This window comes from Heptranchias perlo, chromosome 15 (genome assembly GCF_035084215.1).
Source record: "Heptranchias perlo isolate sHepPer1 chromosome 15, sHepPer1.hap1, whole genome shotgun sequence".
Classification (NCBI taxonomy): domain Eukaryota; kingdom Metazoa; phylum Chordata; class Chondrichthyes; order Hexanchiformes; family Hexanchidae; genus Heptranchias; species Heptranchias perlo.
In genome coordinates this window covers 34257439-34281650 of record NC_090339.1, presented here as the reverse complement: position 1 = coordinate 34281650, position 24212 = coordinate 34257439, and the positions used below count along the sequence as shown (strand labels likewise).

Below are 24212 nucleotides of genomic sequence, written 5' to 3'. Positions count from 1 at the left end.
TACTTTCTATCACTTTCAACTGTAGACTCGTCAACCACAATCTGAGAATAAGGATATAAAGCAATCTCTGATACAGTCTATAATACAAACTTTAATGGGTCTGGAATCATTCATGAACATGCCGCTCTTTTAATTCAAAGCGAGCGGAGGCGGGGTTATGTGGAAAGATGAGCGGAGTGACAGTGTGCTGGTTGAGCAACTTGAGATGCGCCGCTGTTTGATGGCGATTACGTGTTCCTTCAGCGGGAAGGCAGGCGCAATACTAATGCCGTTGAAAAACTAGGGCAGAGACATATGGCGTCTCGGGTTGGCAGTGAGAAGGTGGCTGTCTTGAGTCTGGCGCCCTCTTCCTTTTTCAGGGTAAATACACCTCTCACCAGCGCAGGCGGCGAGTAATAAAGTCATTGCCTGGGACCTGGGTGCATGGACAGCGAGGTTGACTTTGACTTTTGCAGTTGCGTCACTGCAGACACACATAAGCGAGAGCAGCGGGACTTGGCAACCAAACAGGGGACCCAAGTTACTGCCGCCCCAATCCAGACATGGGCTTGTTAGATATACTGGCCGTTTGTCTGAGGCTGAGGCGGAAGGAGGTGAATGTCCTCTGCTTGGGTCTGGACAACAGCGGGAAGAGCACCATCATCGACCGCTTGAAACCTGCCAGTGTGAGTATGGAAGAGACGCCTCCAGCGAGCCATTACCCCCTTCTTCCTGTATGATAAATAATTACTGTCCCGTCCTTATGGGTGGGTAATTCTTCCTCATAGATAATTACAACCTCTCTCTTCTTGCATGACTAGAATTAGATTGACTTTGGTGCAGTCCACACCATTCACCTGAGGAAGGAGGAAGCCTCCGAAAGCTTGTGAAATTTAAAATAAATTTGTTGGACTATAACTTGGTGTTGTAAAATTGTTTACAATTGTCAACCCCAGTCCATCACTGGCATCTCCACATCATTGGTGCAGTCTGACAAATAAAAAGATGCTTCCAATAAAATTTCAGGAATCCCCTTTGCCTGACAACCCAACATCTTTTCAGTTTAATGGCTGGTGCTCTGGACAACTCCACTTTAGAGAAAGGATCTGAGCATTCAGTTTTTCTCTACTGTTTATCACTTTTTAAAATTGCCTGGCTGTATAGTGGAAGACAGGTGCCAACATTTTCCCATTTTTTTCCATCAAGCCCATTGTAGAGCAGTTATGAAAAGAGACCCAAGATGTCTCGGGAACCCACTACCTGTCTTCACACCCTCTTCCCTTCCTAACATACTTCTGGTCTTGGGGTCCCAATTCCCCCCTGCTTCTTCCTGTCAAGTGATCCTCCAGCCAATCCATTAGCTTCCTACCCTTCCAGTCTCTTGATTCCCCAGACTCACAGCCCCCTTCTCTTTCAATGTTGGGAACCCTCCTCCAACAGTCTGGTAAGTTTCCCCTGCTGCTTGCTTAGATAATTAGCCATCAGATTTCCACATTAGCCACTGCTCTGGGGCATGGTGGAAAGAAATGTCACTGATTATGTGGGTGGAGTCTGACACTTGGTGAGTGCCTATAGAGGACAGGGTTGCTGGCATTGTCAGGTTCAACCTTTGAGAGCCTAGATCAGTGAGTGGCTCCAAGGTAGGCTATCCTCCTCCTGTCCCCACACCTAATTCAGAGCTCTCAGAAAAATGAGGTGAATACTAGTAATAAAATTGCTCACCTCTGGGGAAACCCTATTTGTATAAGCTGACCTGATTGGGGATTCTTGATCTGAGTCCTGATTAAATCAATCTGGTGCACCCCTGCTGTCAAAGCTGGTAACACTATCTGTGATTTTTCTAAAAATTCCCATGATCTCACTCGCAGATCTATTTCTACTGGGGGAGGATACAGCAATGGAGCTCTGGATGGATCTGGAAACAGACTGCAAGTTGGATAACCCCACTTGAGTGAATGGATCTGAGCATTCATAATTTCTATCTTCCGTTAGTTCTTTTGTATCACAATTATAAAAAGAATCTGCTTAGCCTTATAGTGGCAGACAGGAGCCAAACCACCACATTTTTTATTAATGCTCGCACATGGGGTTTATTAGCAGCTGTGGGGGTTGTTGGGTTTTGGTAAAGGCGATGCTTCTAGGTTATCTGTAGGGGGAACCCTTGGTAGTACAGGGGTATGGGGGAGGGGTGGATGGAATATGAGGTTTGCTTTACTGTGTGATTGCTGGGGTTTGGCAGTAGTGGGGGAGAGAGTGTCCCGTCATTTGGCAACACTGGGGGGAGATCCTGTATGGCAGCATTGGTATTGGTGGGGATGTGTATTGGAGACCACTGTGAAGGGGTAAGGTACCAGCATTTGCCAGCGCTTGATGTAGAGGGTGGCAGCTCTGGGGAGGGTGCCAGTTTCTGAAGCACTGTGGGGAGATCTTGGGGTCTGGCAGCAGTGGGTACCAGTGTTCCAGGGCCTGGCAGCATTGGAGGTGTGTATGTGTTAGAATCTTGTCGCACTGATGGTGGGGTTCGGGGAGGGGCATGGGAGGTGAGAAATGATAGTAGCTCTGGAGAGGGAGTTGACAACCTCTGGTAACATTCAGGAAGGAGAGCCACTAAGCCTGGGAGCATTGACTGGAGTATCCTGGAATCTGAGCTCTGGAGATGGGGAATCTTGGGTTCTTGGAGCACTGAGGTCTGCATGGCTTTGGCAGTATTGGGAGGGCCCAGGAGAACGTGACCCAACGCACTTGAGGCTTGTTCTCAGCTGTTGTCTATTGCATTTGCCAACTATATGTTACATACAGTCACCGAATACAGAAATTAAAGCGCTTTTAACTGGCTGGGGGCCTGTGCCCTGACTTTCTCACTGTCTTCTGTCTTGCCATGGGTGCTGCCTTCTCTTTCTTGTGCTCACTCTGTTGCTCACTTGCGCTGTTAATTTCTCATGCCCACTCAGTCTCTGTGGTCTTTTGTTTGATGTGGAGATGCCGGTGATGGACTGGGGTTGACAACTGTAAACAATTTTACAACACCAAGTTATAGTCCAACGATTTTATTTGAAATTTACAAGCTTTCGGAGGCTTCCTCCTTCCTCAGGTAAATGTCAGGAACTCCTCGAAGCCTAAGCATTTATAAATCACAGAACAATACATGGTGATTACAGACAGTCTTTGCAACTGCTCGTTGCCAAGGCAATCACAGTGTTCAGACAGAGAGGTGATACCTACAGAGCCCCCGAATATACAGTCAACAAAAAAAAAACAAACAGAAAAAAAAACAGACAGAGAGAGAGGCAGAAACATCCAGAAGGTAGAGAAAGCCAGCAAATGACCCGTTATATTAAGATAGCTTTTGTTCGCTGGTGGGGTTACGTGTAGCGTGGCATGAACCCAAGATCCCAGTTGAGGCCGTCCTCATGGGTGCGGAACTTGGTTATCAATTTCTGCTCGACGATTTTGCGTTGTCGTGTGTCCGACGGGCCACAGCGAAAAATCGCATAGACCTCCTCAGAAGACTAACATGGGACGCAGCCAACAGAGTACCCTTCGTCGTCCAGTACTTCTCCGGAGCGGAGAAACTACGCCATGTTCTCCGCAGACTTCAACATGTCATCAATGACGACGAACACCTCGCTATGGCCATCCCCACACCTCCACTACTCGCCTTTAAACAGCCACCCAACCTCAAACAGACTATCGTTCGCAGCAAATTACCCAGCTTTCAGGAGAACAACGTCCACGACACCACACAACCCTGCCACAGTAACCTCTGCAAGACATGCCAGATCATCGACACAGATACCACCATCACACAAGAGGATACCACCCACCAGGTGCATGGTTCATACTCCTGTGACTCGGCCAACGTTGTCTACCTCATACGTTGCAGGAAAGGATGCCCCAGAGCATGGTACATTGGCGAGACCATGCAGACGCTGCGACAACGGATGAACAATGACCTTCCCTCCATCATAAGGTCAGAAATGGGGATGTTCGCTGATGACTGCACAGTGTTCAGTTCCATTCGCAACCCCTCAGATAATGAAGCAGTCCGAGCCCGGATGCAGCAAGACCTGGACAACATCCAGGCTTGGGCTCATAAGTGGCAAGTAACATTCGCGCCAGATAAGTGCCAGGCAATGACCATCTCCAACAAAAGAGAGTCTAACCACCTCCCCTTGACATTCAACGGCATTACCATCGCCGAATCCCCCACCATCAACATCCTGGGGGTCACCATTGACCAGAAATTGAACTGGACGAGCCATATAAATACTGTGGCTACGAGAGCAGGTCAGAGGCTGGGTATTCTGCGGCGAGTGACTCACCTCCTGACTCCCCAAAGCCTTTCCACCATCTACAAGGCACAAGTCAGGAGTGTGATGGAATACTCTCCACTTGCCTGGATGAGTGCAGCTCCAACAACACTCAAGAAGCTCGACACCATCCAAGATAAAGCAGCCCGCTTGATTGGCACCCCATCCACCACCCTAAACATTCACTCCCTTCACCACCGGCGCACTGTGGCTGCAGTGTGCACCATCCACAGGATGCACTGCAGCAACTCGCCAAGGCTTCTTCGACAGCACCTCCCAAACCCGCGACCTCTACCACCTAGAAGGACAAGAGCAGCAGGCGCATGGGAACAACACCACCTGCACGTTCCCCTCCAAGTCACACACCATCCCGACTTGGAAATATATCGCCGTTCCTTCATTGTCGCTGGGTCAAAATCCTGGAACTCCCTTCCTAACAGCACTGTGGGAGAACAGTCACCACACGGACTGCAGCGGTTCAAGAAGGCGGCTCACCACCACCTTCTCGAGGGCAATTAGGGATGGGCAATAAATGCTGGCCTCGCCAGCGACGCCCACATCCCATGAACGAATAAAAAAAAAACGGACACTGCGCAAAAATCGCCAGACAGGAGGGTTCCCTCCCAGTCGGGGAACACTTCAGCAGTCAGGGACATTCAGCCACCGACCTTCGGGTAAGCGTTCTCCAAGGCGGCCTTCGAGACTCACGACAACGCAAAATCGTCAAGCAGAAATTGATAGCCAAGTTCCGCACCCATGAGGATGGCCTCAACCGGGATCTTGGGTTCATGTCACGCTACACGTTACCCCACCAGCGAACAAAAGCTATCTGTTTTTAATATAACGGGTCATTTGCTGGCTTTCTCTACCTTCCGGATGTTTCTGCCTCTCTCTCTCTGTTTTTTTTTCTGTTTGTTTTTTTTTGTTGACTGTATATTCGGGGGCTCTGTAGGTAACACCTCTCTGTCTGAACACTGTGATTGCCTTGGCAATGGGCAGTTGCAAGGACTATCTGTAATCACCATGTATTGTTCTGTGATTTATAAATGCGTAGGCTTCGAGGAGTTCCTGACATTTACCTGAGGAAGGAGGAAGCCTCTGAAAGCTTGTAAATTTCAAATAAAATCGTTGGACTATAACTTGGTCTTTTTTTTGGCTTTCTGTTTCTCTTGGTAGTCTCTTTCTGTCTGCCTCTTTTTCTTGCACTCTGCTCTCTGATTTTCTGTCTGCCTCCCTGATAAGAGGATACAGGATAATGTATTCTGGGTGGGGGACTTCAATGTCCATCACTAAGAGTGGCTCGGTAGCTGCCAGACTGGGCCTGCAGCAGGTGGTGAGCGAACCAACACAAGGGAAAAACCTACTTGACCTCATCCTCACCAATCTACCTGTCGCAGATGCATCTGTCCATGACAGTATTGGTAGGAGTGACCACCACACTGTCCTCGTGGAGACGAAGTCCCGTCTTCGCATTGAGGACACCATCCAACGTGTTGTGTGGCACTATCACCATGCTAAATGGGATAGATTCAGAACAGATCTGGCAGCTCAAAACTGGGCATCCATGAGGCACTGTGGGCCATCAGCAGCAGCAGAATTGTATTCCAGCACAATCTGTAACCTCATGGCCCAGCATATTCCTCACTCTACCATTACCAACAAACCAGGGGATTAACCCTGGTTCAATGAGGAGTCCTGCATTCAATTTTGGGCACCACACCCCAGAAAAGAAGTATTGGCCTTGGAGGGGGGAAAAGACAGATTCATCAGAATGATACCAGGGCTTAAAGGATGAAATTATGAGGACAGGTTGCAAAAACTTGGCTTACATTCCCTTTTTCACACAAAGGGTAGTGGAAACCTGGAACTCTACCCCGAAGGGCTGTGGATGCTGGGTCAATTGCAATTTTCAAGACTCGGATCAATAGATTTTTGTTAGGTAAAGGTATGGAGGGATATGGGGCAAAGGCGCATGAATGGAGTTGAAGTATAGATCAGCCATGATCTGTTCGAATGGCGGAACAGGCTGGAAGGGCTGAATGGCCTACTCCTGTTCCTATATTTCCTATGACTATCATGGGAAACAATCGCTGAGTTCCAATCACGGAGTCTGCTCTTGTTTTGATTCAAAGAGGGTCAATTCAGTTAAGTGCTTTGACCCAAGTGTGATATCGAGGCATCTGAAGGCATGGTGGCCAATGGTGGGATGAAGGGGGTGGTGCACAAGAGTCCAGAGTCAGAGGGACTGAGAGTATGTGGGGTGGGGCGGGGGTTGGGGGCATTTATAGGCTCGAGGAGGTGAGCAAGGGAGGGGTGAGGCTATGGAGGACTTTAATTCCAAGGTTGAGAATTTTAGATTTGAGGCATTGGGGAACCAAGAGCCAATGTAGGTCAGTGAGGATAGATTGGTGAGTATGTCTTGGTGTGCGATAGGGTACAGGCAACAGAACATAAGAAATAGGAGCAGGAGTAGGCCATACGGCCCCATGAGCCTGCTCCACCATTCAATCAGATCATGGCTGATCTTCGGCCTCAATTCCACTTTCCTGCCTGATCCTCATATCCCTTGATTCCCCTGGAGTACAAAAATTTATCTATCTCAGCCTTGAATATACTCAATGACTCAGTACCCACAGCCCTCCGGGGTAGAGAATTCCAAAGATTCACAACCCTCTGAGTGAAGAAATGCCTCCTCATCTCAGTCGTGAATGGCTGACCCCTTATCCTGCGACTACGCCCTTTAGTTCTGGACTCTCCAGCCAGGGGAAACAACCTCTCAGCCTCTACCCTGTCAAGCCCCCTCAGAATCTTATATGTTTCAATGAGATCCCCTCTCATTCTTCTAAACTCCAGAGAGTATAGGCCCATTCTACTCAACCTCTCCTCACAGGACAACCCTCTCATTCCAGGAATTAATCTAGTGAACCTTCATTGCACCGGCTCTAGGGCAAGTATATCCTTCCTTAGATAAGGAGACCAAAACTGTACACAGTACTCCAGGGGAGGTCTTATCAAAGCCCTGTACAATTGTAGTAAGACTTCCTTACTCTTGTACTCTAACCCCCTAGCAGTAAAGGCCAACATGCCATTTGCCTTCCTAATTGCTTACTGTACCTGCATGCTAACTTTTTATGTTTCTTGTACCAGGACACCCAAGTCTCTCTGGACACCAACATTGAATAGTTTCTCACCATTTAAAAAATATTCTGTTTTTCTATTCTTCCAATCAAAGTGGATAACTTTGGGATTTGGATGAGCTGAAGTTTAAGGAGGGTGGGAGGCTGGCCAGGAAACCATTGGAGTAATTAATTCTGAAGGTTACAAAAGCGTGAATGTAGGCTTCAGCAGCAAATGGGCTGAGCTAGGGAAAGAGACAGGTGATGCCATGGCGATGGAAATAGGTGGTCCTTGTGATGGATACAATGCATGATCGAAAGCTTAGCTTGGGGTCTGGTTCAGCCTGGAATAGTGGCCGGGAGGAAAATGGAGTCAATGGCGAGGGTACAGAATCTGTGGTATGGGCTGTTTAAATGGAGGAAGACTGGATGTCAGTCAAGCAGTCTGTCAGCCCAGAGACAGTGGAGGGGATCGAGAGGTGGTGAAGAGCTCGAGCTGGGTGTCACGGCTGACCAAAGCTGCCCCCATGGCTTACAATGATGATGTTGCCAGGGTGCAACGTGTAGATGGAGAAGGGAAGGGGGCCTCGGATGGATCGTTGGGCCACTCTGGAGATGACAGTACGGTATGGAAGAGAAGCCATTGATAGAGATGCTCTTGCTTTGAATCGATAGGTAAGAGCAAAACCAAGTAAAGGCAGTAACATGGAGCTGGACAGAAGAGCAGAGGCGTTGAAGGAGGATGGTGTGTCAAAGGCTGCAGATTGAGGAGGGATAATGCACTATAGTCAGAGGAGTCATTTGTGACTTTGGTAATGGCCATTTTAGTTTCTTTAGGAGGAGCAGAAAACTGGAGGGATTCAAACATGGAGTTAAGGGAGAGCTGGACAGAGCAGAAGTCAATGGAAAGTGACCAGGAGTAGGAACCCTGGCTGATTTTTCTCCTCCTTATCCCAAGAGCACATCCGCAGTGCTGGCTGAGGGGAGTTAATTTTGCACAGAGTGAGAAATGAAACTAGGTCCTTGTGGCTTTACATGCCAACAGACTACTAATTGTCATATTGTAATTTCAGTGTCCACAAAAAATGGCTTTGCGATGTCTGAAGTGAAAAAGGATGGATAGTTAAACAAAATTTCCTTATACTGATTGTTCAAGTTGATCTTAACTTTCCTCCTTATTTTTCAGGCACGTGCCCAGAATATAGTACCGACAATTGGATTTAGTGTGGAGAAATTCTCTACACCGAGGTATAGTAAATAGATTTTTTTTAAGGCATCCATGTGGCCTCTAGAGTGAGATGTCCAAATTCTGGGCCTTTTGTGTGGTGGGCCAGCACATACTAATAATTGATTTGAAACTTTCCAAACTCATTTTAGTTAGGATCCTTACAGCTGACAGGCAGAGGTACCAATTTGGACTGAATACAGACCCAATCCAAAAGATGAAAGGACAATGTGCTAAACCCACTGAATCATAAACTTTTTCTTTTTTTGTTTTTTTTCTCCACTTGCACTCACTCTCTGCTCACAGCTTCTTCTGACAACATGGCTGGGACAGAGAAGAACAAACAAGAATTCACTAAATTACGATAATCATACATTCTTTCTTAACTTCAATTTACTTTTTCCTATTGGTTGCCTTGTTCTATTTCAGCTTGACCTTCATAGTGTTTGATATGTCTGGCCAGGGAAGATACCGAAACCTCTGGGAATACTACTATGAGTAAGTGAGATGACAGTAAATAATACTGTATGTAAAATGCATGAGTGCTATTGTGTGTTTTGTACTGAATCTGTGAATTGTTTCCATTATGGTATTTATTCTGGGTTATATGTATCCTAAAGTACATTCTTGAGTATAAAGTGATATGTTATGAAACAAAAAAAATGGTGCTGACAGAATGAAGAAATAGATGGCAACGAAGGGGAGAGGAAAGCGGGAAATTAAAGGGACAGATAAGCTGGGAGCAGTGCTGGGGTGGGGGGAGAAAGAGGATGGAAGCTGGGAGCAGTGCTTTGGGTTGGGGGAATGAAGGAAAATGGCTGTATTAACTAAGAGGGAGTGGAGAGATGTTACAAATTCAAAGACTGCAGCAGATACCTTCTCGGGTTCAGTGGAGTCAGTGGCTCCCATAATCTGTCTGAGTGCCTTACTTTAGTGGGAGTTGGCTCACACTGCCCTGTATCGTAGGATCTGGGAGTATAATGGTGAAATCCCTTTGTCATCTGAGCCAGATATCACTGTCTTTTGCACATTTATTTCTTTAATCTGTCCAAAGGTAGACCAAAGTAACATTATATGTGGTGAGGTGTGGTTTGAATCGTTCAGCTGCTTTATTGCACACTAAGATGAATGTACAGAGCAATAGTTATGGGCAGGATGCCAGCTTGAGCTGAAAAGGGTGAAGAAGTTTGACTAGGGGAAGGGAAAGAGGTTGCTTGGTTGAATTGAGGGGTGAGAGATAGAGCCAATATGAACTGGAAGAGCTGGAGGGGTAGTGTTCCTGTGAAAAGGTGGCAAATTGGATGGAATATTGTCTCTGAACTGGGTCTGGAGGGGGAGCAGTGTCTCTGAGAGCTGGGTCTGTTGGAGGCTAAAATGCCTTTGTGAACTACTGTGTGGTAGAGGTGTAGATGTGGAAGAATAATTACTGAGATAACTTTTGGGAAACTAATGGTCTGACTTGGTATGTTGGAAATCCAAATGTCACGTTGTTTATCCTTTTTTATGTGTAAAGATCAATTAATTGTGAAGTATAAAAGTGCTTAAAATTAGCCAGAAAGCATCACTTCTAATATAAAAATTGAACATTTTCCATGGGAACAGTCTGTAGGCCCACCTAGAAATATACCATCAATTTTGTTCTTTTAGCATTTGTATTTTTCCCCTTTGGACTTTCATATAACTTTTTTTGCCTAATACAAATGAGGGAATATTGGTTATTTCTACAGTTTGTCACAAGCCGATGTGATTACTTTCACATGTCATAAGCTTTTACTTGGGGCTATTTTAGTGTTGTCTGCTTTTTAGAGGGCTATGTCAGTTTTTTTCTGAAACTGTTGGTCAGCTTTTGCTAGTTTTCTAGGTTGGCATGTATGAAGTTCGAACTGCTAGTGTTTTCAAGGTGTCCGTATGGAGTAATTCTCAAATACTAACCAAACATTAGTCAATACTTGATCATGTCGGGCATGATAATGTTTGGGTAGCAGGCATTTTGTTGTCTTTGCATGTCCCTTTCCTGAATCATGTGTGGAGGATGCCAAATGAAAGAAGAAGATAGCTTACCTGTCTTGTCGGGTCATCATCATTCTTAGAATAATATGCATCTACACAGACCATGATCTGGCCCCACCATTCCTCTTTAGGGGTTTAGGATTTGAGGCTTAGAAGTTTTTGATTGCATAGTCTCAGTTTAGCTTCAGGTCAAAATGAACTAGTGGTTTGAGTGGATCCTGGGGTTTCATGGCTTATAGCAGTAGGAGACCACATGCAGTGCCAGTTGTTAGCATAAAATGCCATGTGACCTCAGAACCAATCAAGCTAGGCTAAATTCTTCTTGTTTGTGCAGTATGCATTTGAAGAAGGAAAAGCCCTTACTAGGTCTTTTCTAATTACATTTTCTGCTTCAGTGTTGACATGAAGCTGTGACACACTTTTGTGATTCACAGGGCTGTCAAAATAGGGAAGTGTGAGATTTAGGACCAAAAAGGGTGAAAATTATTACAATTCTTTCACCTATTTAAAAAAATGTTATGGTATTTGAATCCCATGCTTTTGTTTTCATTGCAGGGATGCCCATGCCATTATTTTTGTCATTGACAGTGGGGACAAGCTGAGGATTGTCGTGGCTAAAGAAGAATTAGACACCCTCCTCATTCATCCAGGTAATGTAGGACATGAAGTCTGCTGTGTGCTTTAGATAATTGTAAACAATTTTACAACACCAAGTTATAGTCCAGCAATTTTATTTTAAATTCACAAGCTTTCGGAGATTTCCTCCTTCCTCAGGCAAATAATGCAGTGAACTCCCCCTGCACAGAACTAAATTCGAATAAAAGTGCAAATATCCATGTTGGTGCTTTTCACTATTCTTTTGAATTTATTTTTCTTTCCTCTCCTTGGGAGCATTTTGAGGTGTGCATTCTGTACTCTGACTGAGAGGATGATTCATTGACTTTTGCCAGTTAGTCGAAGTGCTGTATTGCAACCCATGGTAGAAGATCTGTTGACTTTTTTTCACCTTCCCTTTCAGTTGGGCCCTCTAGTTCCACTTCACTTGTGCTCAATGATCTAGCTGAGATTTGCCACTCCTATCATTCTCTAGTGATCCTTGCTAAAAAGTGCATGTGTGTGGACATCAAGTGGAAAAAAAAGATCAAGTTCAGTGGTGATGCCGTCAATAGTTGAACAGCTTGAAACTTGTTCACTGTCTAGATTCGCACATGATGAATAGCCACTTGAGCAAAGGACTAAAGGGTTCCTGGTGCTCGTAGAACTATGCCCTAGCAAGAGTGAGTGAATTCAGGAGAAAAGAGCATATGAACTAAAAAAAAATGCTGTGTTGATCCAGATATTTGAGAAACAGGATATTGTGGTTCTGATCTCAGGTATGTCACTCATAAAGTTGTTTTGCATAGATACTAAATGAATGTCATGTTTGTACTTGCAGATATCAAGCACAGACAAATCCCTATTCTCTTTTTTGCAAATAAAATGGACCTGACCGATGCTTTGTCATCAGTTACAGTGTCCCAGATGTTGGGACTTGATAACATCAAGGACAAACCTTGGCACATGTGGTAGGTGAATGGATGGCAGAAATATATCATGCAGTTGGGTTTGGTAGATGTGAGTAACTGATCTTTGGTGTGTTGATGGATGTTAATGATCTTCAAACATAAAATTGTAGGGAAAGGTCCCAGGTTTAAAGCCTGGTTTGTACTGGGTTAGCTGACCTCCGCTGGGTAACAATTGGGTTGCTGTAGTTGGACTTGTCATCCTTGGGCTATGGTAGGGAGAAAAATCAACCAAGGTTCCTGTACCTGAAGCCATCAAAAAGGCTAATGGAATCCTAAGAGGATTAGAATATAAGAGTGATGCTTCAGTTGTACAAAGCCTTGGTCAGACCCATCTGGAGTACTGCATTAATTTTTGGGCCCTCGACCCATGAAAGATATGTTGGCCTTGAAGGGGATACAACGCAGATTCACCAGAATGATACTGAGGGGTTAAATTATGAGGACAGGTTGCATAATCTTGGTTTGTATTCCCTTGAGTTTAGAAGTTTAAGCGGTGAACTAATCACAGTGTTTAAAATAATAAAGGAATTCAATAGGGTAGATACAAAAAAACTATTTCCTCTGATGGGGGAATCCAGAACAAGGGGGCATAATCTTAAAATTAGAGCTTGGCCGGTTAGTGAAATTGGGAAGCAATTTTTCACATTAAGGGTAGTGGAAATCTGGAATACTTTCCCCAAAAGGCTATGGATGCTAAGTCAATCGCAATTTTTAAGACTGAGATTGGTAGATTTTTGTTGGGTAAGGCTATTGAGGGATATGGAGAAAGGGTAGGTAAATGGAGTTGAGGTACAGATCAACCGTCATCTAATAGAATGGCAGTATAGGCTTGAGGGTCTGAATGGCCTAGTTTTGTTCCTATGTTCTGAACGCTATTCAATGTCAACTGCTGGAAAGTGCATGTGGGTGTCGGATGAGAACTGGTTGGTGCCATCGTAGCAGAACACCAAAGTTCAAATAATGTGTTTACCATCATTGTCTAGGTTCACATGAAGAATGACTACTTGGGTGAGGTACTGAGAACTGCTGTCAGCCTTTGATTCATACCCTAACAAAAGTTGGCTTCCTCAAGAGTGGACGGGAGAAAAGCATTGTGCAATCACCTCTTGGGATGGTTGGGAAAGTCCTGGCCAGAATTTAGCAGGAGCCGGCTTTTCTATTTTTGTGGGTTGCTTATAAAGTCCCACTTGCTGGCTGATTGAGAGACCTGCATGGCTCCCTCATCTTACCCATGTTGGTCTCTGCAGTTTCCCCATCCAACAGCTCAAATACTGTGGGAAGTAGAGGTAAAAGAAAACGGCCTTAGAAGCAAAAAAGGACAGAAAAAGAGAAAATGAAAAGTAAGGAGGGATAATGGAACAGGTGAAGAAAAAAAACAAAAAGAGGGAGTAGCGGAGGATAGCAAGACGTTTTTTGCAGATTTATTACTTCTTAACTATAAGGGCATGAGGCACTGAGAGTGTTTTGGCAGGGTCCACCCAAAAAATGTTTGCGAACCACAGATCCCAGTAGTTTTATTCAAATCTATTGTCAAAAATTGGTTTGAGAAAAGGCATGTGAGCAAGCCTCTGACGTATTGGGCCCGATGTTACCAGGGCTGCGGGTTCTCGGCGGGGGGCTACCCACGCACCCGGCGAAATCAGTCAGCTCCCCGCGCGATCGTAGCCCAATTGGATCCACTTACCTGGTCCTCCGTGTTCCCCACTGCTGATATGCGCATCGGGCGGGCTGCGCATGCGCAGTAAGATCTGTCAGCTGGAGGAGCTCTATTTAAAGGGGCAGTCCTCCACTGACAGATGCTGCAACAAATAGAAAAAATTACAGCATGGAGCAGCCCAGGGGGAAGGCTGCTCCCAGTTTAATGATGCCTCACTCCAGGTATCAATACACGGGGTGAGGAGGAGGGGGAGGACAGAGATCTTGCCCCGGCGGGCAGGAGGAAGCGGCCTGCCTCTGCCACCAGGAAGGCCTGGCTTGAGGTGGCAGAGGAGGTCACCTGCACCACCAACATATCGCCCACCTGCATACAATGCAGGAGGCGCTCCAATGACCTCAGTAGGTCAGCCAAAGTGAGTACACTTACTCTTTCCCCTACACTCCATCTGCCACATCACCACCCCCACCCCACATCTCCTTCTGCACTGCCAACACTACTCTGTCACATCACCCCTCATACCCACTCAAACCTCATCCTCATCTTACCCGCACCTACTCACCTCGCCAGTACTCATCCTGCCACTACCACTCAACCTAATCCTCATACAATCTCATGGCTCTATCTCATACTCACCCTCTCGTGCATCTCTTTCACGGTCAGCCTCACTCAACCTGCCACTACCTCTGCTGCAGCCACAGGGCATGCATCACATATGTGCAGTAGGCAGCGTAAGGCAAACGTGTCGTGAGCATGAAGGGGATGCACAAGGGTGTTTGAGGGTTTGTCATGGTTGTTACTTATATTTAATTTCTGAGCAACTCACATCACATAATATATTGGCACCACTACTGCCATGTCTTTGCGAATCTTGTCTGCTTTGTGCAATAATGCCCTTTCCTGAGGATCACTATGAAGACCCACAACTGATGCCACCCATTGTGTCACTGCAGAGTAGGTGTAGGTGTTTTTGCAGGGCTGTTTTGTGCAGACGGCTAAGAGACGTCGGCGATGTCCCCGGTTGCACCCTGGAAGGATGCGGAGGAGAAGTTGTTGAGGGCAGTGGTGACTTTGACAGCGACAGGTAAGAAGATGGTGCTCGGGCCAGCCAGGAGCAGCTTGGCATGAAGGAGGTTGCAGATGTCCACGACTACATGTCGAGTGACTCTGAGCCTCCATGCGCACTGCTGCTCAGAGAGGTCCAGGAAGCTGAGCCTCAGTCTGTGGACCCTGTGGCGAGGGTAGTGCCCTCTGCGACGCATCTCTCTCTGCGGTAACCCTCCCTCCCGCTGTACAGGTGGATGTGTCACAGCACTCTGTTGTGGAGCTCCACGTGTCAGAGGTGGACGGCGAGGCTGGTGAGGCTGGTGACGCTGTTCGCCCTCTGAGGAGGTCATGACTGCAGCTACGGCAGCCCCCATCTGGAAGATGTACATCTGAGGGGGTCCGCAAGGTAGGTACATGTCTCTGGACCTCGGGGTAAGTGTGCAAGTTGGTGACTTTGAATGTCAGGAGGAGGGTGGTAGAGGCCAAACTTTGTCCAAAGTGACAGAGTGGCCTCCTGCAATGAGTGAGGGTCTCCCCCACCACCCCCTGTCAAATGGACCTTTGCAGCTGCCACAGGCTGACAGCTGCAACAGGTCCATTTGAACTTGGAGTGTTTCCCCCAGTGTGGGAAACAGTCCCAGTTTGCTTTAAAATCCCACCCCTCCTCACATAATCCCTTAATCAGGTCAGTTAATGACCTGAACAAGCAAAGTAAATACTGTCAAGTGGCATCCCGCTGGCTTTAATTACCTGCGGGATTCCCACCAGCGGGGGCTGCGCGCGCACGCCGGCGTGTCAATGGGGAACCCGGAAGTGCGCGGGTTCGAGGCGGGCTCCGGTCCCACTCCGGGATTTCCCGATTTTCGGGGCCCCCCGCCAGGAACGCACCCGATAGCGGGTGCTAAAATGATGCCCATAGAGTTTTGAGTTAACTCTACTCTTCCTGTAGACCTCCCAGTAGCTAGAGAAACAGGCCTGGGAGTGAGTTGGCTCTTCTTGGGTGTGTTCTAGTGCATGACATGTGGAGAAATTAGATGTGAAAGGGCAGAAAATGGAAGTACTTTAACTTCATATGTGAATTCTGTCTTAGTCAGGTTGAATGCTATCATGTTGATAGTCAATTATACCCAGTCACCTATGTCAGAATACAATATCTCACTACTCCAGTAAATATTTTGAGTATATACTAAATGCATCACCTTAAAATTCAGACATCTGTATTCATAAAGTGCTTCATGATTCAAAATGCTTAACTTGCGATATACATTCAGCAACCATGTATTCAAACACTGAATTATACTAAAGCAATTAAATAGCTTTGTTTTATAACTGTAGGGAGAATTTTTCTAATGTTTATAATTGATAAAACCAAGGTGAGAGGCCAAGGCCTATAGTGCAGGATACCACCAAGGTTGAAAAGAGAAAACAAGGTAACTTATGAATGGATGATTAGGTGACAGCAGGCTTAGGTGCAAAAACCTAAAGGTTGCAGGAGAAAAAGACTGAGCGAATTAATGAATTCCATATTTTAAAAACTTGGGGAAAGAATGGTTGAGTGGGAGACTAATAAATCTTGTTTCTGGAGTGAAAGGAGAAGGAAGAGGATGTAGGTTGATGTACTGAGAGCTCACAAGGAACAACAGAAAAGTTCAGAGAAACACTGCCATAGTAGAATTGGTAGAATAAACACAAGATAGACATAGAGAGAGGAAGACCCTCTCAGATATTGGAGTATTCAAATCTTCAGGTTCATGAAGCATTAAGAGTTGTTGAAGAGTGTTATGTTTTTCGGTTTTACATTAAATATTCTATTCTGGTTCAGTGTCGCCAACCACTTCCATAAGCAGACTTTGCATCCTCTACGACCTGCCTAATGTTGTGGTAAATGATGGTGTGTCCCAGGATATGAATAGGTAATCCTTACCACTGTTAACCAGCTTACTGGAATGCATCAAGTGACACCACGTGATTCTTCTCGTCTTGAGTAAGTGGATTGAATATATCAAGACTGAATGGACCAAGACTCGAGCTACAAAACCATAGAGCCATGGAAGTTTACAGGACATGAGGCTGTTTGACCCCTTGTGCCTGTGCTGGCTGTTTGCTAGAATGTTCCAATTTAATTTCACGGGCCTACTTTCACCCCATAGTCCTGTATCTTCCTCTGCTTCAAATATTTATTCATTTTTCCCTTATAAGATGCATTGCTCTCTGCCTCAACTACTCCTTGTGTCAAACCATTCCATGCTGCATAGAAGTACATAGAAATCACAACACCTTGGTTAGAATGCACTTAATAGAGTACTTTGCACAGTTCTGGTCTCCATGTTACAAAAAGGATATAGAAGCACTGGAGAAAGTGCAAAAAAGATTCATAAGGATGATACCAGAACTGAGAGGGGACAACTGTTAGGAAAGACTGAACAAGCTGGGGCCCTTTTCTCTAGAAAATAGAAGACTGAGAGGTGATCTAATAGAGGTCTTTAAAATTATGAAGGTGTTTCATAGGTAGATGTAGAGAAAATGTTTCCATTTGTGGGGGAGTCCAAAACTAGGGGCCATAATTGTAAGATAGTCACGAATAAATTCAATAAGGAATCCAGGAGAAACTTCTTTACTCAGAGAGTGGTGAAAATATAGAACTTGCTACCACATAGAGTGGTTGAGGCTAATAGCATAGATGCATTTAAGGGGAAGCTAGATAAGTACATGAGGAAGAAAGGAATAGAAGGATATGTCGATAGGGTGAGATGAGGAGGCTCGTGTAGAGCATAAACACCGGTTGGACCAAATAGCCTGTTTCTGTGCTGTAAATTCTATGTAATTTTATGTAACACTCATAAACCTAAAACAAAAACAGAAAACGCTGGCAACACTCAACCAGTCAGGCAGCATCAGTGGAGAGAATAGACCTTACGGGTATAGACAAAAAGCAAGTCATTACCAAGAGTGCAGACTAGCTCGCAGCACAATGATCTGATGTAAGTCCCTACACCAAGGACTAACCTGTTTCTTCCCTCCCATCCCCGGAAACGCCTACCCCCCACCCCTTTAGCTATTCACACATTCTGTGTCTTGTATATGTTTTTTATTACTTTGATTTTTCTCATTTGCCTCCTATTATCTCATGCTAATAACACCTTCCATTTAACCACCTCGTGTTCGCCACTTAAGCACTTTACAGGTCATTTTGTTGCTTTTTCTGTGTGTTTGTTTAGTCTTGTCTTGTTCCTTTTTAAATGCTGTTCTTCTGTAACATTACACCTACTGCGCTCCCTTTATATATCCAGTTGGCCACTTCTTCAAAGAAACAACTATTATCATACATGACGTGCCTTTAACAGGTCCATGTAGCTATCTTTGATTATCCCGTGCATCTCTAAATGCTCACTAATTTTGTCTTGAATTATGGTGTCTAAGAATTTGCCCACAACTGATTATAGTTACCTGGTTTATCCGTCTCTCCCTAGTGTTACATTAGCTACCTTCCAGTCCTCCAGTGAATTTTCATATCTAAGGAGGATTAAAAAATTGTGGTCAGAGCTTCTCCTATCACTTCTTTGACATCCTTCAACAGCCAATGGTGCATGTCATCAGGGCGTGGTCACTCATTTGTCGAGTTCTGCTTATGTTTTTCAACAACAACTTGCATTTATGTAGGACCATTAATGTAAATAAGTTCCAAGGCACTTCACAGAAGCATAATCAGACAAAAATCGACACTGAGCCAAAGAAGGATGTATTAGGAGGGGTGACCAAAAGCTTGTTCAAAACGTTTGATTTTTAGGAGGGCCTTAAAGGAGGAGAGGGAGGTGGAGAGGCAGAGAGGTTTAGGGGGGTAATTTCAGAGATTAGGGCTTAGATGGCTGCCATTGGTGGGGTGAAGTGAGTGGGGGATGCACAAAGGCATCCTGGGATTGGAGGAAAGCAGAGTTCTTGGAAGGTTGTAGGGCTGCAGGAGGTTACAGAGGTAAGGAGGGGCAAGGTCATGGAAGGATTTAAACACGAGGCTGAGAATTTTAAATTTGAAGCATTGGAGGACTGGTAGCAAGCACAGGGGATGACGGGTGAGCAGGACTTGGTGTGGGAGGGGATACGGACAGCAGAGTTTTGGATGAGCTGAAGTTTATGAAGGATGGAGGATGGGAGGTCAGCCAGGAGAGCACAGGAATAGTCAAGTCTGGAGGTGTCAAATGCATGGATGAGGGTTTCAGCAGCAGGTGGGCTGAAGGGCAGAGTTCAGCAATGTTACGGAGGTGGAAGTAGGTGGTCTTTATGATTGAGAGAAATGGAGTTGGAAGCTCAGCTTGGGGTCAAATAAGACGGCAAGGTTTTAAACGGTCTGGTTTAACTTAACATGGTGTCCAGATAAGCGGGTGGAATTGGTGGCGAGGGTATGGAGTTTGTGGCAGGGGCCAAAGACAACGACTTTGGTCTTCCCAGAGTTGAATAGGAGGAAATTGCGGCTCATCCAGTACTAGATGTCGACAAGCAGTCTGACAATGCTGTGGCAGTGGAGGGGTCAAGAGCTGGTGGAGAGATATGGCTGGGTGTCATCAGTGGAACCTGACCCCATGGGCTATCATGGCAGCAGGAAGAGAGCAGGTGGGGGGATTTGCGGGTGAGAAACCCTGAAGGTAAGTGGGCGGTGCGACCTTAATGAGGCCAATCAATGGCACTTCTGGGAGATTGGGGTGGGGGGCGTCTTCCAGCTGACATTGATCGGCGGGTGGGGTCTTCCAGCCAACATTGGAGATCGGGTGCTCCAGGCAGCATCGGCTTTAAGATTTTATGTTTGTTAACCTTTTTTTAGCATGGAAAATTTCATTCTATTTAGTTTATTTACTGTATTGTTCATTGATCTGGCCCTTCCTGCCTGCATTCACCTGGCGTGAATCTGAAGCAGTGGGAAACACAAACAGTTAAGGTTAAGATCATTTTAAGTGCCCAATACACAAAATATAAAGTACCTTAAGTACCTCGGTACATTGGCCCTTTAAGTATCGGCCTACCGGATTAAAGTGGGGGTGGGACTTCCTGGTGACTGCTGTGCACACACACACAGATCTACCTGGGACTAATGCAAAAATGGACGAGTTGGAGCCGGGATGTCTGCCTGCTACTAAAAACATCGATTTTGTCTGCCCCTCTGTCTCCAACCCACTCGATTTTGGAGGCTAAAATCATGCTTCATGTCTTTGTATGATGCTGCCAAGAAGCCGCATGTGGATGAGGAAGAGAAGGAGGCCAAGGATACATCCCTGGGGGACTCCAGAGGTTACTGTGCAGGGGTGGGAAGAGAAGCCATTGCTTGAGATAGTATGGCTACAATTTGATAGGTAAGAATGGAATCCACTCAAGGGATAAGGTGGACAGTGTGGAGAAACATTGGAGGAGAATGGTGTGGTCAACCCTGTCAAAGGCTGCAGAGAGGTCAAAAAGGACAAGGAGGGATAATGCACCATAGTCACAAAGGATATCACTTATGCCTTTGATTCGGGCTGTTACAGTGCTGTGGCGGAGGCATAAACATGAGTTGCAGGAAAGATGGGCACGAATTTGGGAGGCAACAATACCTTCAAGCGCTTTGGAGAGGAAAGAGAGGTTGGAGGTGGGGTCCAGTTGGGTGTTTTAAGGAGGTGTGATGACGGCAGTTTTGAAAGGGAGAGGGAACCATTTACAATGTCAGCTAGCATGGTGGCCAGGAAGGAAATTGGTTGGTCAGAGTTTAGTGGGAATGGGGTCAAGGACAAGATGAGTTTAAGGAGGGCATGAGGAGAGATGAGAGAAAAATTAGAGAAAGATGTGGGTTCAGGGCTAGGGCAGAGTGGAGCCTTAGCTTAGTGGGGAAGGGCAGAGGGGATGTGGCAGAGGCAGCTAAATGGATGTTTGTAATCTTAGTGACGAAGTTCATGAGCTCTTAGCACTTGAAAGTTTTTTCACAATTTCCTCAAGCTTTTACTATCATTTGTAAAAAGTGGTACAAAATATTTATTAAATACAGTTTATTTAAATTAAACAATAGACAGTACATAATGTATTTACATTGTTTTTGTTTAAACTTTGCTATGCTTCAAAACAATGACGATGCCCCTTCCAAGACAGTGAAAATAGATGTTTGTTTCTTATGTGGCAAAACACTACAGTTTCACAAAATTGTAGTCCCTCTGCTGGCTTCAGACTGTAAACTGTCTTTTCAGCTAAATTCACCAGAGAAGTATTATTCCAGATCCTTTGAAGGCCTACTGAAACAGTTCATTCACAAGGAACTGCATTTCCCATAGTTAAATTAGATGGTTAGCTATTCTTTAGGACAATGGCATAATGTCCTCAGTTGAAATATGAGGTAATTGGAAAGCCATCAAAGATATTGCCTCTGCTTTCTCCATACATTAGCATATTTTCTTTGAACAGGAATCAATCACTGATTCATCTACATTTCCACATTGGTTGATAGAAACTAAGGCCCCGACATTTACGGGGAGGCAGGGAGGGAGCGGGGGTGACTGCCAGCGGCTGCAAAATCTGGAAATACGGGAAACCCAGAGGTCTGCTAAACCCAAATTTAATGGCAGGATCTCATTTGAATTTTTTTTCTCTGTTTCCCGCCCACCAGCCGGTCAGAGTGAGAGGCTAACCGGCTGTCGGGCAGGAAGGCCTGCGGTAGAAGGCCTCAGCCGCGGACCAGAAAGGAGGTAGGTTGGGAGGGAGAACTCCCGGGGGCTGGGTGAAGAGATCGCAGGATGTTCGGCGTCGTTTTGCGGGGAGGGATTGGATCGCGGGGGGAATGGCATCGGATCGCCACAGGGGGCGGGGTTTGAAGATCATTGGGGGTGAGGCAGATCGGGAAGCAGATTAGTTTGGGGGGCCCAGGGGGAAGCACTCCTGCTCCTCATGGCCCACAAGCAGTGCTGGAAAAGCACTTACTTGCTGGATCCGGCAGTTCTCACCTCCCTTTAGCTGCCGGGTTTCCCAAGCCCTGGGAAAACCTGCCTGCAGCCATTAAATGTAAAAGTCTGCTAAAATCTGAGGAACACAGCCTCATTAACATATTTAAATTACTGACCCGCCTCTCGAGAGCAGGTTACTCGCCCGCCTCCCTAACCCGCCCCGATTAAACCAGAAGTAGGCGCGTTGGCGGCAGGTTGGGGTCGGGTTTCACATTTTTAAGAATTTAGCCCCTTCCACCACCCCCCCCCGCCCTTTGCCGCTCTTCCTGGGGGGTTAAAATTCCCCCCATAGACTCTGACACATATTAATTGGCCTTCAGCCTGCTCGAACAAAAATGTGCATTTCTTAACCTTGCAGAGAGCTCACAGCAACTGTAATTAACCCTTTTTGCACTGTTACTAGTAAGGAATATTAATCAATAACTTAATACAGACAAAAGTACATATTTGTCAATGAGCAAAGAAGTGGTTGGCAGAAAAGAGTAATTCGAACTTAAAGGCGGCTTTCATAGCGAAGGAGATTAAGGAGCTTCATTTTAGGAGATGGTAAGGTCAGGCATGTCGATAGATGAAGAACTAGGGATGGATCCTTTGAAAAATAGGGATTCTGTCATATTTCAAATCAAAGTCCATACTATAATTTTTAATAGCTGTGACATGGACACTTTAAATTATTATTACTGCATGCTGAGAGACTTTCAGCTATTTCTCTCTCTGTTGACTTGTTTTCTCTATGTTGGAGAGGATACATAATTGCTGTCTGATATGCAAATGTCATTTTATAGCCAAAAAATCACAGATGTCTAGATAGAGTACTTAAAGAGGATTATTTGCCAAGCTCACAAAGGTGACAGAATTAGTTACCTAAATGGAGACAGAACTAAATCACTGATTGACTGTCACGTCAGCTGGTTCTAGTACTAAGGTACACTTAGCTTGGTAATGCCCTAGGAATAGATGGAAGACTGAAAATAGGACCCTATTCTTTGAATTACACTTGATGGAGAAATCTGTAGCGAGGAGCTGCTCATTCTGAAGGTTGAGGGAACAATCTCCTCTGAGTCCAAAGAGATAGAGGTTGGAGGCTCCATAGTAGTTAGAGTTAGCAAGTGTCTCATCTTTTATTTTTGTATATCCAATGAAGTGCAACTTAAACATTCTATAATTAAGTGAAGTCTGCTTTGATTTTTGCCTAATGTCTACTTTTTACTTTGTGATTTGTAGTCTATAGCCTAAGTCGCACGGTCTGATCTGCTATCCGAAGACAAGGAGGACATGAGAGGGCTTGTGTCAATTCAGTAAGATAAATTACAGAAACAAGGGTTTTTGTTAATTCCTGAACAATGCTACAGTACCAGATAATGGGGCAAGTAAAATTACATTCAAGTTTTTGGGGCGTGAGGGCTTTTTATGGGCGTGGTCTTTGTCAGAGCACAAGAGAAATATCTGATGTAGCCCTAAAAATGGTGTGGCCATCAAAGGTAAGATTGAAAGCCGTTGGCTGGACTTGAGAAATATGAAGAAATTATCATTGAAAAACTAAAAGTAACTAGATTTTCATTGTCCCATTGATAAGCTTTTGTGGAAATCCATATGTAGTAATTCAGCCATTGCATTGAGAAGACTGCAGGTTGTGAACACCTAGGGCATGTGATCTGAACAAAGTTGATGAATGCAGAATGGAATCATCAGCAAATTAATGAATAAGGTTGGATGAAGGCAAATTAAGTTTTTCAGCAGTCATAGACTGTGCGTTCAAAATACAATTAGTGCCATGATGGGAAATTTATTCGACTAAAGAGATGAGCTTCACCGGCCTGAATGTCCTTTTCTTGGCCCTTACTCCTTTGTTGTCATGAATCAAATCTTATTTTCAAAAAACAAGTTGAAGAAAAAAATCTTTCACTTCAGTGGGTTGACAATTACTTTCTGTATTTTTTAAAGCAGTTTTCTTCCCCTGGTTTGGACCTGCATATGTCTCTTGTAAACCAAAAAAGGAGTATGTGAGCGCTATTCTCGTTTTCATCCCTGCGTTTTTTTCCCTTAGTGCCTGCAATGCTCTGAAAGGGAACGGACTACAGGAGGGAGTGGAGTGGCTACAAGGTAAGAGTTGAGAGTACCTTTGTTGATCAAATTGTTTGCATTGTTTTTTAAAATATTTTTGTGTCAACAGTTGGCTGAGTGGTGCAGTGAGTTAAGCGATCCAAGAGACTGATTTGAACTCTAGAAATAAGCGATAACTATTGTGCCCTGATCATCCAGTACAGGAGTAGGAGTGAAGCGTTGTTGTTGAACCTAACTTCCCCTGCTTCCCTAACCAAGGCGTGTTTGATATGGTCACCAGAGATTTCATATT

At 45.2% G+C, this 24212-nt stretch overlaps 1 protein-coding gene across 1 annotated transcript; it reads left to right on the top strand.

The window, feature by feature from the left end:
• The first annotated feature begins 542 nt into the window (after window positions 1-542).
• LOC137332792 (ADP-ribosylation factor-like protein 6) lies at window positions 543-23092 on the top strand. Its single transcript, XM_067996728.1, has 7 exons — window positions 543-665; window positions 8592-8653; window positions 9060-9128; window positions 11196-11290; window positions 12076-12202; window positions 15288-15303; window positions 23081-23092. Exons 1-7 carry the CDS (start codon window positions 543-545, stop codon window positions 23090-23092), a joined length of 504 nt encoding a protein of 167 aa, XP_067852829.1.
• Window positions 23093-24212: the final 1120 nt, after the last annotated feature.

Excerpts from the sequence above, each read along its gene's own strand:
- LOC137332792 (XM_067996728.1), top strand. The coding sequence starts at position 543 with ATGGGCTTGTTAGATATACTGGCCGTTTGTCTGAGGCTGAGGCGGAAG. Across the intron at positions 666-8,591 it reads ACCGCTTGAAACCTGCCAGT|GCACGTGCCCAGAATATAGT; the intron begins GTGAGTATGGAA and ends CTTATTTTTCAG. Across the intron at positions 11,291-12,075 it reads CACCCTCCTCATTCATCCAG|ATATCAAGCACAGACAAATC; the intron begins GTAATGTAGGAC and ends TTGTACTTGCAG.